The sequence below is a fragment of the Lactuca serriola genome, chromosome 7 (assembly GCF_051521515.1).
Source record: "Lactuca serriola cultivar US96UC23 chromosome 7, Lser_US96UC23_V15, whole genome shotgun sequence".
NCBI lineage: Eukaryota > Viridiplantae > Streptophyta > Magnoliopsida > Asterales > Asteraceae > Lactuca > Lactuca serriola.
Window position 1 is genome coordinate 63071899 of NC_136414.1, and position 14414 is coordinate 63086312.

At 34.2% G+C, this 14414-nt stretch overlaps 1 protein-coding gene across 1 annotated transcript; it reads left to right on the forward strand.

Moving 5' to 3' along the window:
- The first annotated feature begins 7776 nt into the window (after positions 1-7776).
- Positions 7777-12893, forward strand: LOC145061259 (protein NRT1/ PTR FAMILY 6.2-like). The gene is made up of 5 exons (XM_079008689.1): positions 7777-8003; positions 8149-8251; positions 10898-11115; positions 11249-11790; positions 11891-12893. The coding sequence occupies exons 1-5, from the start codon at positions 8001-8003 to the stop codon at positions 12738-12740; spliced, it is 1716 nt and encodes a 571-aa protein (XP_078864815.1). The 5' UTR covers positions 7777-8000; the 3' UTR covers positions 12741-12893.
- The last annotated feature ends 1521 nt before the right edge of the window (positions 12894-14414 follow it).

Sequence of the window (14414 nt, forward strand, 5' to 3'; positions counted from 1 at the left end):
CATATATCAGGCCACTCTAGTCCTAATAAGAATACCTAGTCTACTCTAGCATGCATATCATAATTCTTCATATAGCATAATAAACATATCTGATAGCACTTATTGAAAGGGTATTTTGGGAAATCACCGTTCGGGCGCTGGCTGATCGTACACACGGCTCTGCTCTGTTTATCTCAAAACTCTTTTTACTCTTTTCAAAAAAAAAATTTACTTTATTACCAAAATTCTTCTCAAATCCTCAGTTTGAGTTCAGATACGCCCGAAGATGCATCCGAATCCCTCAAACCAAGGCTTTGATACCAACTTGTAACACCGTAAAAATTCAAACAATTTTTTTCGCATTTTAAAAACCATGTATTTTCATTTACATCCACATTTTAAAATATTGTATCATCACTATCTCAATACAAAACCCCCAAGATCAAAACATATGAACTCCAATGTGCGTGTGTACGAGTCATGCCGACGCCTTCCCGCAATCATCACTGGTACCTGAAACACCACACATAACACTGTAAGCATAAATGCTTAGTGAGTTCCCCAAAATACCACATAAACACATATCAGCCACTCAAGGTTGTAACTCTGTTGACCCTCTAGTCGAATATCTCTGTGGGACCCTCTTGGTCCCATAACTCTGTGGACCCACTGGTCCTAACTCTATAAACTCTGAATCATGCATATCACATATCACAATAAATCACAACACATATTATCATACAAATACACTGGCATATAACTCTAGAATACTCTGTCACATAACTTTGTTACCACACTAGGTAAAGTATAGTAAGAAGACTCACCTCAGATGTCTCGGTATATCTCTGACTCGGTAGAAATATGATCTAGCCTCCGCCAAATCACACAAAGGTAAATATTCTCATAAATATAACTCTTGAGACTAGACTCAACCCTCTCTCGGTGAAAGACCGCTTTACCCCTCTATCAGCTCAAAGGCCACATTGTTGACCAAACCCTAAAAGTCAACAAAAGTCAACGGGCAAACTTTGACCCGAATCGTCGAGTGCACTTGGGCGACTCGGCGAGTCTACACGTGTCTACTGACTCTCTTAGTCCCTCTTGACACGTCAAGCCCCTCCCCTTACTCGACGAGTCAGACCTGGCATGAATCGCGGGGCCACCCCGACTCAACTCGCAGAGTCTCAAGAACAACTCGGCGAGTTCCGCCTTGAACTTCAATCCCCTAACTCTCCCTCACTCACCGAGTTATTTCCCATACTCGGCAAGCCTACTCACTGAGTGATTTACGGGAAAACCTCACCCTACTCGCCGAGTCTGATCTTCGGACTCAGCGAGTTCATGCCATGCACAAACTCCATAGACCTCCTGAGGTCAGATCTGTTCCTTTAACCCATAGATCTGACCTTCCCAAGCATGATAATCACGTAAAGTTCATACCTTGACACTCATATAACATCTAAATGGTCTAACTTGGTGATTTAGCCCAAAAAATGACATCCTAAGCTCATGGCTCCCAAAATAACTCATAAAGCTCCAATGGTTAAGGTCTCTGGACCTCTTTGGGTTCAGATCCAAAGCATAGACTCGAGAAGGGACCAATTGCTCCACTTATCCATCCTCTGAAGGGTTTAGAAAACCCTAACTTTAAGAATCAAACCAAAACTGAAGAAGGTCCGAATAAATACCTCAATATGAACTCTATGAACTCTGAAGTCACCAAAATCGCACCTCCTTCAGGCTCCTCTTGCCTTGGTCTCCTCTTTATTGCAAATACACCAACAAAAAGATCAAGAATGGCCTCTCCTTCCTCACAAACGCTCTAGATCTCATAGGGTTTCTCTCTGGGGTTTGGTAGTCGCAAATGATGGCCCTAAGGGCCTTTAAATAGGTCCCAAACCTAGGAAATTAAGGTTTCATTAAACAGCGCGGACTCGCCGAGTCCACTCATGAACTCGCCGAGTCCGGTTGTGAACCCGGATACTAATCCGTGATCATACTCGGCGAGTCTAAACACCAACTCGCCGGGTCTCCTCTTAATCTCCAAAAATAAAAGGAATAATTAATATACCTGGGAATCCGGGTGTTACAATATCAGTCTGAATACAAGCTGAATAAATCTCTGCTCTGAAAAATTGACTCAACGATCACCTAACCAAAACCAAGGACCTAATCTCAATTAACATTTTAAAATATCCTAAATACCCCTAGGTCAAACTTGGTCAAAACTATGGTCAAACGTCAAGGTCAACGAGTCAACTCGATCAACTTAACTGACGTACTCAGCTTGTACTCTAGGCGTACACAAGCCTTGATTGGGATTGGGCTGTTGACTCCATACAGGCGGTGTACACTGAGTTACGCACGACATATGCGCCGAAGTTCTTTTCCTTAATAAGAGCTTAATGTGTTAAGCTCTCACGTTCCAATTATAGATCAAAGGCCAAAATACCACTGAGAGTCATAAAGTTTCCAACTTTATGACTTTGCATGCCCATTAAGTGCTTAATACCAACAATATTAACTTCTTAACACCTAAGACCTTCTAGAGCATGCATGGGGATGAACTAAACATCAAGATCTCGTTTTTAAGACTCAAGACCTCTCATTGGGTCTGAAAGGACGACTTATTTGGTTAAGAGCATGCCATGCTCAAGAATCTCAAGGGATGGGACCAAAAATGCCCTAAATGAAGGAATATCTAGATCTATAAGAAAAGGTGATCAAGCAAGGAGCTTTTTACCTCCTGAAGGTTGCTAGCAAGGTGAGAGTCCCAGATCCAAACTTCTTCCAAGCTCCAATGTCCTCCTACCACCTTCTTCTTCTTCAAGAACACTACCAAAACACACAAATGAGCTCAAGATGCACTCTTCACACTTATGGTTAGCTATGGGGACGATTTTTAGGTGGAGGCTAATAAGGGTGAAGTTCTTGGGGCCATAAAGGGGATTGTATTGGGTGTAAACCCTCCAAACTAGGGTTTTGGTCTGAACAACATACGCGTGGCGTACCTGCTGAGTATGCTTGATGTACACATACGAGTCTTTCTTTTCTCATGCATGAGTACGCCATGCGTACACCATGTGTACACACGACGTACATACCAGAATGGTAGTACTAAATAGTTTTAGGGTTAGAAATTAACCTTCTTAGAACGGGTTTTACAATTGAGACATTTAATCATAAGAAGTTACGTTTTGACCATGCTAGGCTTTTTCACCTTGACTTGGAATGTGTTTCTAAAATGAAAGATTTAGGAAGGATAAGATACATTCTTGGAATGTAAAATCTATAGAGATAGATAAAATTAATGTTAAAAGTTTTATATTGTTATGCATATATGAACAACATCTTGGAAGAGATCAAGATACAAAATTCCTTTGGAGGAATCTTGGTATTATCACATGGCACTAAGTTTAAGCCAGTATCAAAAGAACCTAGCACATAGGTTTGAACTATCTGAAATGATTTATATTTGATTTGCTTGGAAAATGAATCCATCATTTATGCCATATTATGCATAAGATCTGGTATATGATCATGCTATGAGCATATCATAATATACCAATTGAATACATGGTTAAGTCACCAGATGACTATAGGAATATTCTAAGAGTACTTTAGAAGAACCAAGAGAATGTATATGAGAGAATTAGTTTAGAATAAAATCTTCGTGTAAAGAGCTACATAAGATTCTAATTTCTAAGAAAATATAGATAATTATGAATTATAATTGGATTATAACTTCATTGTGATATAAAGATTAAGTTTAGTTGGAATGAGGTCCAAAAAAAACAAAATGACACAATCTACTACAAAATAAGAGTACACTACTTTAGAAGTTTAAATCTAATATGATTGGATGAATGGTTTCATTGAAAAACTATGTCGATTTCTATCATTCAAGGATCACATAGAAATCTTTGTGACTTCGAGAGTATACTTAATCGAGCTAAGAGACTCTATGTCACGAAAGAACGCCAATCATATACTTCAAGATATTTAACTATACCTAAAGTAAAGTTAAATATGGAGATGATAGTATTCGCAGAATCCACACAAATTAAGTTTAGTCGAACTCATAAATAAAGTTCTTCTTCTAAGCTAAGTATGAATGGTCGCACTTCAGCTATAAGACTTTATTATTATAGAAATGGGATTTTGATTTAGATTTAGTATTTGGATATTGGAACAGTGTAACAACAACTATTATACAATGTTTTGATATACTGGAATATGATCATAACATCAATACTTGTTGTGTTCTATATTAACATGTTTAATCCATGAATAATCTTATTATTCTAAAAGTTCATAGTCGGTTATAATTATGGGAGCAATTATGAAATAAGACTAGTATGAATTGGATTGGTTGGTTTTCATTGGATGAAGGTAGGTAATGGGTTGTAACCAAGTTTCATAGGTACTTGTCAGAGAACTGATATTAAACTGGCTCGCATCAAGATCATCTCATGGATCGATATCATGAATGATACTTGATTAAAAGGTACTACCTTTGTATCATTAACACCTAAAATACATATTGGGACTTAAGTGTATGGAGTGTTGTTCTTAGATATTGTCAAACATTGGTCCTTAGTCAGACAATTATAAAAGCCATTTCCAGGTATGGTGTGAACTATGCAATAGGCTTATGTAGTAAAGATGGGATTTGTTCCTCTTATGTGTTGAGAGTTAGACATCTAAGGCACCTTACCAAAAGTTGAACACCATATGATATTGATTGTGATCCGTATCTCATGTTTAACATGATGTCTGTGTCAAAGAGATAATTGATAAACTTACCTTATACACCAATTGTAGCTTTGAGCTTTTTGGGAATTGGGCGTTGATAGAATGGCACAAAGTCGTATGTTGATGGGGAAGTGAAATGTTGCTAGACGTTCACCATTATCTATATCAGTCTAATATGAGTCTTGTGCAAGTAGGAGATTAAAAGATCTAATATGTTCAAGAGTCATATTAAAGTGATATTACTAATTAACATATGATACTAATGGGTTATACTAACAATGGGTCATACTAACAACATATGATACTAATTAACATATGATACTAATGAGTCATATGATATTACTAATTAACATATGATACTAATGGGTCATACTAACAACCACTTGATATAATTCATTTATTTATTAGAAATTAGTTTTACTAAATATTCAATAAACTCTTATAATTAATTGGAAATTATTTATTTCATGGAAATATTAATTTTCAATGGAAAGTAACATTATATTTCATATGGTATAAATTAATAAGTCATGTACAAGATTTTATACTAGAAAGGTTTTTTGTCGTTTACCTAAATGTTAAGGTTTATATTTTATAAACTTGGGTTTTATAAAATATACAAACTGCGTTCTCTCTTTGTGCATAAAAGCCAAAAATATAGTATAGGAAGAAAAGAAAGGGCTTTCACTTTGTTTATTCAAAAGTAATGGGTATGGGAGAAAGCATGGGGGACAAGCTTGTCTAAAGGACTTAATGGTTAAGGACCTTTAGATTAAGTTTTCACTTTAACTAGCTTAGAGGCTTTCATGTTGTGTGTCTTTTTCTACATGCAAATTTCGAAATTCCTAAGCTCTCTCTCATTCTCTCTTGTTTTGTTACGAACACTTGAATATTACTTGCATTTATACTCTCTTGAAGTTCATATTTTGGTTATAAACTTCAAGCTTAAGAGGTACGAGTTTTACAAGACTGGAATGTTAAATCAAGTTGGTAAGTTGATGTCTCAAAGGTTTCACATTCTCCATAAACTTCCAAACCTCCTTTTGAGGATTCAAAGTCCTCCTCTTTGGTGTTTGTTTTCTTTCCAAACTTATAAACTTGTTTTATGTTTTTTTTTTTTTAATTTTAAAGTCTTTTGTTACTAATCTTAAGTTTTTGAAACTAATTTTTGAATAAAAACCCAAAAATATGGTGTGTACGAGACCACATATTAAATAATTATGTGAGTTATGTCTTGCAGTATGTGCCATTTTCGGGTAAAGAACAGTGGATAGTAGTCAGGTGTATATTCTTATACTTGAAAGGCATTTCAAACTTAGAAATTATTTGTAAACGTGTATGGAGTATGTGGTTGTAGCATTTTAGGATTCAAACTATGTTGCAGATATAGACAAGGGAAGTCATTGGCTAGTCATGCATGTGTGCTCAAGAGTTTATTTTGTTAGTTGCAAGGCTACTCTTCAACTTTTTGTTGCTTTACCCGCTATCAAGGTCAAGCATATGTCCTTGATGGAAACAGAAAAGAAAGTTATCTAGTTAATTGGTTTGGTGAGTGATCTACTTGATGTTTGGCAAGATCCAGTATTGATATATTATGGCAGCATGAGTGCCATTTGTTTAGCCATGGACCAAGTCTTTCATAATTGACGAAAATACATAGATCTCTTATATTATTTCTTTATATATGGGAAGTCATTGAAGTGGTGAATACCTTGAGGCATGATATCTTGGAAAACATGTTCATGAAATCGATTCGGAAGCACAAGTTTCAACATTACTTGAATTTTCTTAACATTAAAATATGAGTTGATTGTACTGCCCACTGCGGCGTCCCTAGTTTTCGAGGTTCTAGGCGAGGAGGCCGAGCTTTGCCAAATGACACTAAGCATCCTAAAATGCATGTAGGAATTAGGTAACTAATTCCAATGGAAAATAGAAGCGATCTAATTTTCATACTGATTATTTCTTCACAAATACGTTCTTATATCTTTATTAATAGTTTTGTCTGTCGAATACGATCTCTTTTATCCTCTTGTGATTCGTTGTTACTCATAAAGAACATTGACTAGAAGTAACTCATAAAGAACATTGACTAATAACTAACAGGTCTGGGGTTTATCCGAACCACTTTTATGACACCTTGCAACTATATATACATGAATATGCATGAAGCACATATGCTAATTGAATCATCTACATAATCCTACTAAAATCCTAACTTGTAGGCCATACAGTAGTTAGACCAACATGGAGGGTGTGTATGCTATAAGATTTCCCATCATTGACCATGGTTATTAAATAGAGCCTTAGAAACTTTTCCTTTTATGAAAAGTTTTATATATGCCTTTCACATCATACAAAAAATACCTTCCATTTTAAGATATAATATTATGCCTACCCTTGAAACGTGTTGGTCTGGCCTGCTACCACCAAATGAAGAGATATCTTGGACCATGTATTATTACTTGTACAACATGATATCAAAATTTATATGACAAAAACTTAAAAATTGACTACACAGTTCAATAACCATATATATAAGGCCGCCAACTAAATATGCTACAAGTTTTGAACTTGTAGTGCATAAATACTTTTCTCACATTACCCTTTCTCTATCGGTTAGCCCATGCCTGGGAAAACGAAATAGAGCGAATTGAAAGCCGAAAGAACATAAAAACAAAGGAAAAAGATTGGTGTTTTAGCTTTTTGTGGGGTAGAAAAAGCACTAAGAACATGTAGTAGTACTCAAAAGAAAGAAAGAAAGACATGGGTATGTACCATAACTTGTTTCGATTATGGTTCACAAATTAAACCCTGCAGAATCAATCTGTACCATACAATATATTAAAAGAGCAACAGAGTTGCTTATGGCAAGCAAAGATAGATGGTGAGTTTGTTATATACATGTTCTAGATTCAACTACAAATCAACATCAACTTTACATAATTTTCCAAAAGATTTATATATATTGAAATACATATATAATGCCAATTATATATAAACAGAACAGTGCTAAAATCTTAACAAAAATGCGGTAGGGCTAATCTTTATCATGTTGATTAATGATCTTCTTATATTGGTATAGTGGAGGGTAACCTTTAGAGTTGTACATGTTCCTTTGCCTATATAAAGCAAGCTCCTCCATAAAATCTTATAAGCGTGAAGTGAAGCTACACACACACACACAGAGATCTAGAGAGAGAAAGCTCTTGAACTTTGCTAATCTTTTCAAGCTCTTTCCATAAGGTGACTTGAAAAAAAAAACAATGGTAAGTTTTATCAACTTATGTCAACCTCAAGGCTTGATTTTCTTAAACCATATCTTGTGCTTGATCATTTGAAACCCTAAATTCTGTTTTGATGTTTCGTTGAACATGTAGATCATCAAAGTGTATTTAATTTGTGTCTTTTCAGGATGGAAAGCAGGGTTGGACCGTTGCTGATGCAGTAGACTACAAGGGGTTCCCAGCTGATAGGTCCAAAACCGGCGGTTGGGTACCTGCTGCCCTAATTCTTGGTCAGTTCAAACATAATTATTGGCTTCATTATTTTCGTATCCAAACGTATTTTATCGTATATACGTTCATTAATATTTCATATATAGTGGTCTCATGATGATAAATATTTGGGTCCGAGGTTCGGGTTCAAGTAAAGTATTAAGATCAATGAGCACAAACAACATAGTTATATAGCCTATCTAGCTGGCTGTCTCGGACAAACTTGATCAAAAACTGGACCACCCACTAGGTTTTTGAATGTAATTTTGTGATTGGCATCTATATAGATTGATGATATATTCCATAAAAAAATATAAAAAAAAGAACAAAAAAATTGGATAGATATAGCTATATGATCCAATGTCACACCTTGGGAATCATCTTTCTTTTTCAATTCGTAAATTGAAAAGCCATATGGGAAGTGGCAAAAACTTGATGGAAGGTGGTTGAAAGATTGTTATGCAAGTCATTGTGCATGATTCATGCAGATTGCATGCAAGATAACATACCAAAATGTTTTCATTTGATTACAGATTACTTAACATATAATTCAATTTTCTATGGAAAACCCACTGTGAATTCATCAATATTACAAAGCCATGAATTTTGATATGGTGTTTTTGATTTATAGTTAACATTAGTTCACCCAAATTCTTGGAAAGTAAAAAAAAGGAAGCCAAAAGTTTTCATCATAAGCATACACATAGCTTTTTCTTAAAGAAGTATTTCAATATTGCAAGTCAAAGCAACCGTGTAAGAGTAAATAAAAAATACATTTTTTGATAATTATATGTAAAGATTACACATTTATTTTTAGAATATGGTATATGCTAGTAATCAATCATTGTACCCTTATAATTATTAATAAGATATGTTTGGCCCCATTAATCAAAAGGTACATTCAACATGGTGAGAGTAGGGAGAAAGGCAATCATTCCTTAATTTGAAAAAGGATAAAATTGAATATAACGATGTCAAATTCGTCTTTTCATCGTAATTTTTTAAGGTGATTTTAACTATACCTCATTATATCTAACTTTTATATCTTTACTTTTCAATATATCTAACTTTTATATCTTTACTTTTAAATATAATATGTTATATATTTATATATTATCGGTGATGATATAACATAAGAAATGACAATGTAGAGTGATTAAACATAAAGTGTAGAAATAAACCTTTAAATTAAAACCACATAGAGATATGAATAATAGAACTCTTTTCCATCAATCAAATATTAAACTTAAGAGTAGAAGAGTAGAGCAGTGGATATTAGGAGTTCGACGATATTTCTCCGCTAAAGGTTAAAGGTCCAACTCTTTTTTGAAACAAAAATATATAGACTTAAGAGTATAACAGTGGGTACGCAACTAAAGTCAATTTAATTGTATTAATTAAACAGTTATAGAAAAAAAAAAAAAAAATATATATATATATATATATATATATATATATATATATATATATATATTGATGTCATTTGATAGGAAAAGTAAGTTGTAAATTTCGTTGTATTTGTTTTTTAATTTAAAATAAATTCATTATTTATAAAATTTTATTGGAAAAATAACCAGTAATACTGAGACATGCGTCGTAAGCTATATTGAGGGGAGTTGGGTACGTCGATTTTTCTCGGGGACTATTGCTTCTTTTAAAGTAGTTTTGTCTTATATTTCTTCTTTATATTATTAAAGTAGTTTTGTCGTATTAGTGAGTGGATTGCTGTATGAGTTGTTTCTCACAAAATAATCATATGTTCTATTAAAAAAATATATAAATAAATAAAACAGGGTTTGGGAATTTATAAGAATATTTTTTCTCACAAAAAGTTTGTGAATTACAAAGTCGCAAAATACTCATATTTTTTAAGTTTAGTATATTTTTTGCAACATTGAAGAAAGTACTAGATCTTCTAACATGAGTATTTATTGAAAAAATGGTTAAATGTATGACTTTGAAGGTTTAGGATGTGGGTTCAAACCCAAGAGAGACAGGCGGAGACTATTTTTCTTCTACTCTCCAACTTCAAGAAGTACTTTAAACTTAGCCAATCTTTATAAAATTTTCAACCCCTCAGAAACAATATTAATGTCATAAGTAATCAAAATCCGCGCTTTTTTTTTCCAAAAAGAATCTTTGTATCAGAAAAATTAATCTTTCGAATTTACAAATCTTTCTTTCAGGTGGTAAACATTAATCTATGATAAACATTAGGTTGTCTTGATTAGTTGATATAGTTGCCTCCAAATATTTTATTTTAATACAAAGCTCTTAAAAATCTACATCAAACAAAAACCATGAATAAAGTAAAAACAATCGTTAGAACATGTACTAAAAAAACAAAACTTGTCACTATAAGATTCTTGAAAGACCCGTTTTGGTCATGAGGTGCGGAATAATTTGTTGTCTATTGAATTAGCATTAGAGCTCGTTCTATATTTTAAAACAAATGTTTCACTAAACTTTTGTATAACTCAAATGCATCATAGGAAAAATAATAGAGTTATATGAAAAATAGAATAATTACGCTGGTTATCCATTAAAGTGTATCATGGATGCTCTAACTTATCCATTAAAGTGTATCATGGATGCTCTAACTTATTTATGCATCGTTAATATAACAAAACGAAGAGTATATGAACCTTGATTTTAACTTTTAACAGGGATTGAAATTTGTGAGAGGCTTTCAACAATGGGAATAGCAGTGAACTTGGTGACATATTTGGGTGGAACCATGCACCTCCCTAGCTCAACTTCAGCCAATGTGGTGACTGATTTTTTAGGCACATCTTTCCTCTTGTGTCTACTTGGTGGCTTTTTAGCTGACTCATTTCTTGGTAGATTCAAAACGATTGTCATCTTTGCCTGTATTCAAACACTAGTAAGTCTTCCTATCATCCATATATACAAGTTGTACTACTTTCGCTTCCATTTAATTTCACTGCCTTTCATGTCACAAATTATAATTTCTAGCTCTTGATTTTAACATTTCATTTCGAATTTGATTATTCTAGGGAACTGGAACGCTAGCATTGTCAACCAAATTGCCAAGCCTAAGGCCACCATCGTGTCACTCCAACGAAAACTGTGAAGAAGCAAATGGATTCCAAATGGGAATTCTCTACCTTGCTCTATATCTCATTGCACTTGGCACAGGTGGCCTGAAATCAAGCGTTTCAGGATTTGGAACTGACCAATTTGATGAGAAGAACGAAGCGGAAAAGACACAAATGGCTTATTTCTTCAATAGGTTCTTCTTCTTCATCAGTCTGGGATCATTGACCGCAGTTACAGTACTAGTGTACATACAGGATGAAGTTGGTCGAAGTTTGGCTTATGGGATTTGTACAATCTCCATGTTCATCGCTATCTTGGTGATCATGTCGGGGATTAAAAGATATCGGTACAAGAAAAGCGCAGGAAGCCCTATTGTCAACATTTTTCAAGTGTTAGTCGCTGCTATAAGGAAGAGGAATATGAATCTTCCTTACGACTATAACATGTTGCATGAAAACTCTCCCGAGGGCTCAAGAATCCATCACACAGATCAATTTCGGTAACATTCAAAAAAAAACTTGTTTTTTTAAACGTTTAGAAGATTTTTTTCCTTTACGTACTCATCAAATTGATGATCGTTATATATTCTCTTGTTGTAGTTGTTTGGATAAGGCTGCGGTTGTAGTAGAAGGAGATTTTGTGAAAAATGGCTCGGGTGCTACTCTGAATCCATGGAACTTATGCACGGTGACAAGGGTGGAGGAAGTGAAAATGATGGCCAGGTTGTTGCCGGTGTGGGCAACAACCATACTGTTCTGGACGGCGTATGCTCAGATGATCACTTTCTCCGTTCAGCAAGCTTCCACCATGGAAAGATCCATCGGAGGGTTTAGAATCCCCGCAGGATCTCTTACTGTGTTCTTTGTGCTTGCCATACTGCTAACTTGCGCCATCTACGACTGCTTCATCATCCCGTTATGGAAGAAATGGAAAGGAAAGCCAGGTTTCACTGATCTACAAAGAATGGCGTTAGGGTTGATCCTCTCAACCCTAGGCATGGCGGCAGCTGCGGTGGTTGAAATGAAGCGATTATCGGTGGCTAAAGCAGTTGGCGGAACCACCACTGTGAATCCACTTCCGATAAGTGTATTCATGCTCATTCCACAGTTCTTCCTGGTGGGTGCCGGCGAGGCGTTTATATATACAGGCCAACTTGATTTCTTCATCACAAGATCACCGAAAAGCATGAAGACGATGAGCACGGGGCTCTTCCTTACGACTCTTGCACTTGGGTTTTTCATGAGCAGCTTTCTGGTGTCTGTTGTGAAGAAGGTGACCGGAAGCCACGGTGGAGAAGGGTGGCTTGCCGACGACATTGATAATGGAAGACTGGATTGTTTCTATGGATTGTTGGCGATTTTGGGTGTGATAAACTTTGGCGTTTATCTGGTGGTGGCAAGGTGGAACAAGAAAGATGATAAAGCAGTAGAAATGGAGAGTGTGGTTTAATAAGTAATCGTTAAGTACCTTAACGTAGATGGTGTGTTTTCTTGTTTATATGTTCGTCACTTTTCCTGTAATGTCATGCAAATGAACCGAGCGTTCAGAGTGGAGCTCGTGTTTGATCTTCTTAATTGATGGTAATACCTCAAATTATGTTTACTCCTTGATGCGCAACTTCAAAGATCGACTCTAAGAGCATTTGAGCGCTAAAATTGCTTGAAAAAATCCATTAAAATCATGTCCAATAAGCAAGTTCGATTTTTAAAGCTTAAATGTGTCAAAAATGTCTATAAGTTCCAAAAAAGGAGATGGACAAAAAGATATGCATCAAAACTTGCGTCAGTACATGATACATATTTGTGCTTAGTCGATGAAGTTTGAGCAAAGGTCGAATTGAGTTTAAACTCAAATTGCTCGATAATAATAATGCGATCAACTCATATGCAGCCCTTGTGTAATCTATCACGATGAACCTAGAATCCAACTCCAATGGAGTGTGACGACAATGGCGATGTACAAAATTGCAATAATTCACGGTTTTTTTCATGATATTGTATCCTCAAATAAACAGATTATAACACGTTTTTAATAACAAGATTGGATAACTCCATATCGAAAATGTTGGAGATTTTTGAAAAAATAAGCTCTTCCCCCAATTACTTTGCAAAAATAGGTCCTTTTGTTGTGTAGAACTGGGGTTGTGACCCCACCATCTCACATCTCACAAAAATGTCTTTCATATCTCATTAAAAGTTAAAGTTTTAGCCTTTCAGTTTATCTAGATACTACCTTTATATCTTTTATCATTTTAATTTTTAATTTTATATCATCATTATATTTTACCATTTTATATGATCCCATATTATATACATCTTTTTAGAATTTAATTATAACTTATAACAAGTTATATCATTAAAAAGGTCTTACTAATATCTTCAAATTATACCAATATTAAATTTTGTTTATGATTATGTAAAGAGTAAATTATAGAAATCATTCTTGTGTTTTGGTCGTGGTCGTATATGTAGTTTTGGTCCTTAAATTTAAAATTTGTTAGGTTTTGAATATTACAGCTCCTTATTCTATATAAAAAAGACCAAATTACATTTTCTTTCTTTTGTCTTCATTTTAATAGAATTAATATAGATTATTTATAAAATTTATTTTTATTTTTTTAATCAGTTATTTAAATTATATAAAATCATATTATTATTAATTCTTAAATTTATTTATTTATCTTTGCTTTTTTATTTAAAAATCTTTTAATATTTTTTAATGTTTTATTTTAGTATATTATTTGATGTTGTTTTTTTTAATGTTTTGTTTGTTTACATTATACAATGATTTTTTTATGTTTTGTTCGAATAAACAAATTAAAATAATAACCCGGATCAGAGCTGGTCCTAAAAAATGAAATATTTTTGAAGGCTCAGAACGAATAAAAAAAAACCCTTATCTTTATTATAATTTTGTATTTTTAAATAAAAATATATAATAAAAAAAATTAGGCTCTGTGCACCTGCCCACTTCCCCCCCCCCCCCCCCCCCTCTCCTCTAAGCCCCCATGCCGGATATTTTTGTCGTTTCATTTGAATATATTATTTTGTTGTTTTTTTAATGTTTTATTCGTTTACATTATATAATGATTTTTTTACATTTAGTTTGAATAAAAAATAAATT

Bases quoted from the DNA above. Each gene is read 5' to 3' on its own strand.
- LOC145061259 (XM_079008689.1), top strand. The intron at 8,252-10,897 runs GTCAGTTCAAAC...AACTTTTAACAG, and splicing joins ACCTGCTGCCCTAATTCTTG to GGATTGAAATTTGTGAGAGG. The intron at 11,116-11,248 runs GTAAGTCTTCCT...TGATTATTCTAG, and splicing joins TTGCCTGTATTCAAACACTA to GGAACTGGAACGCTAGCATT.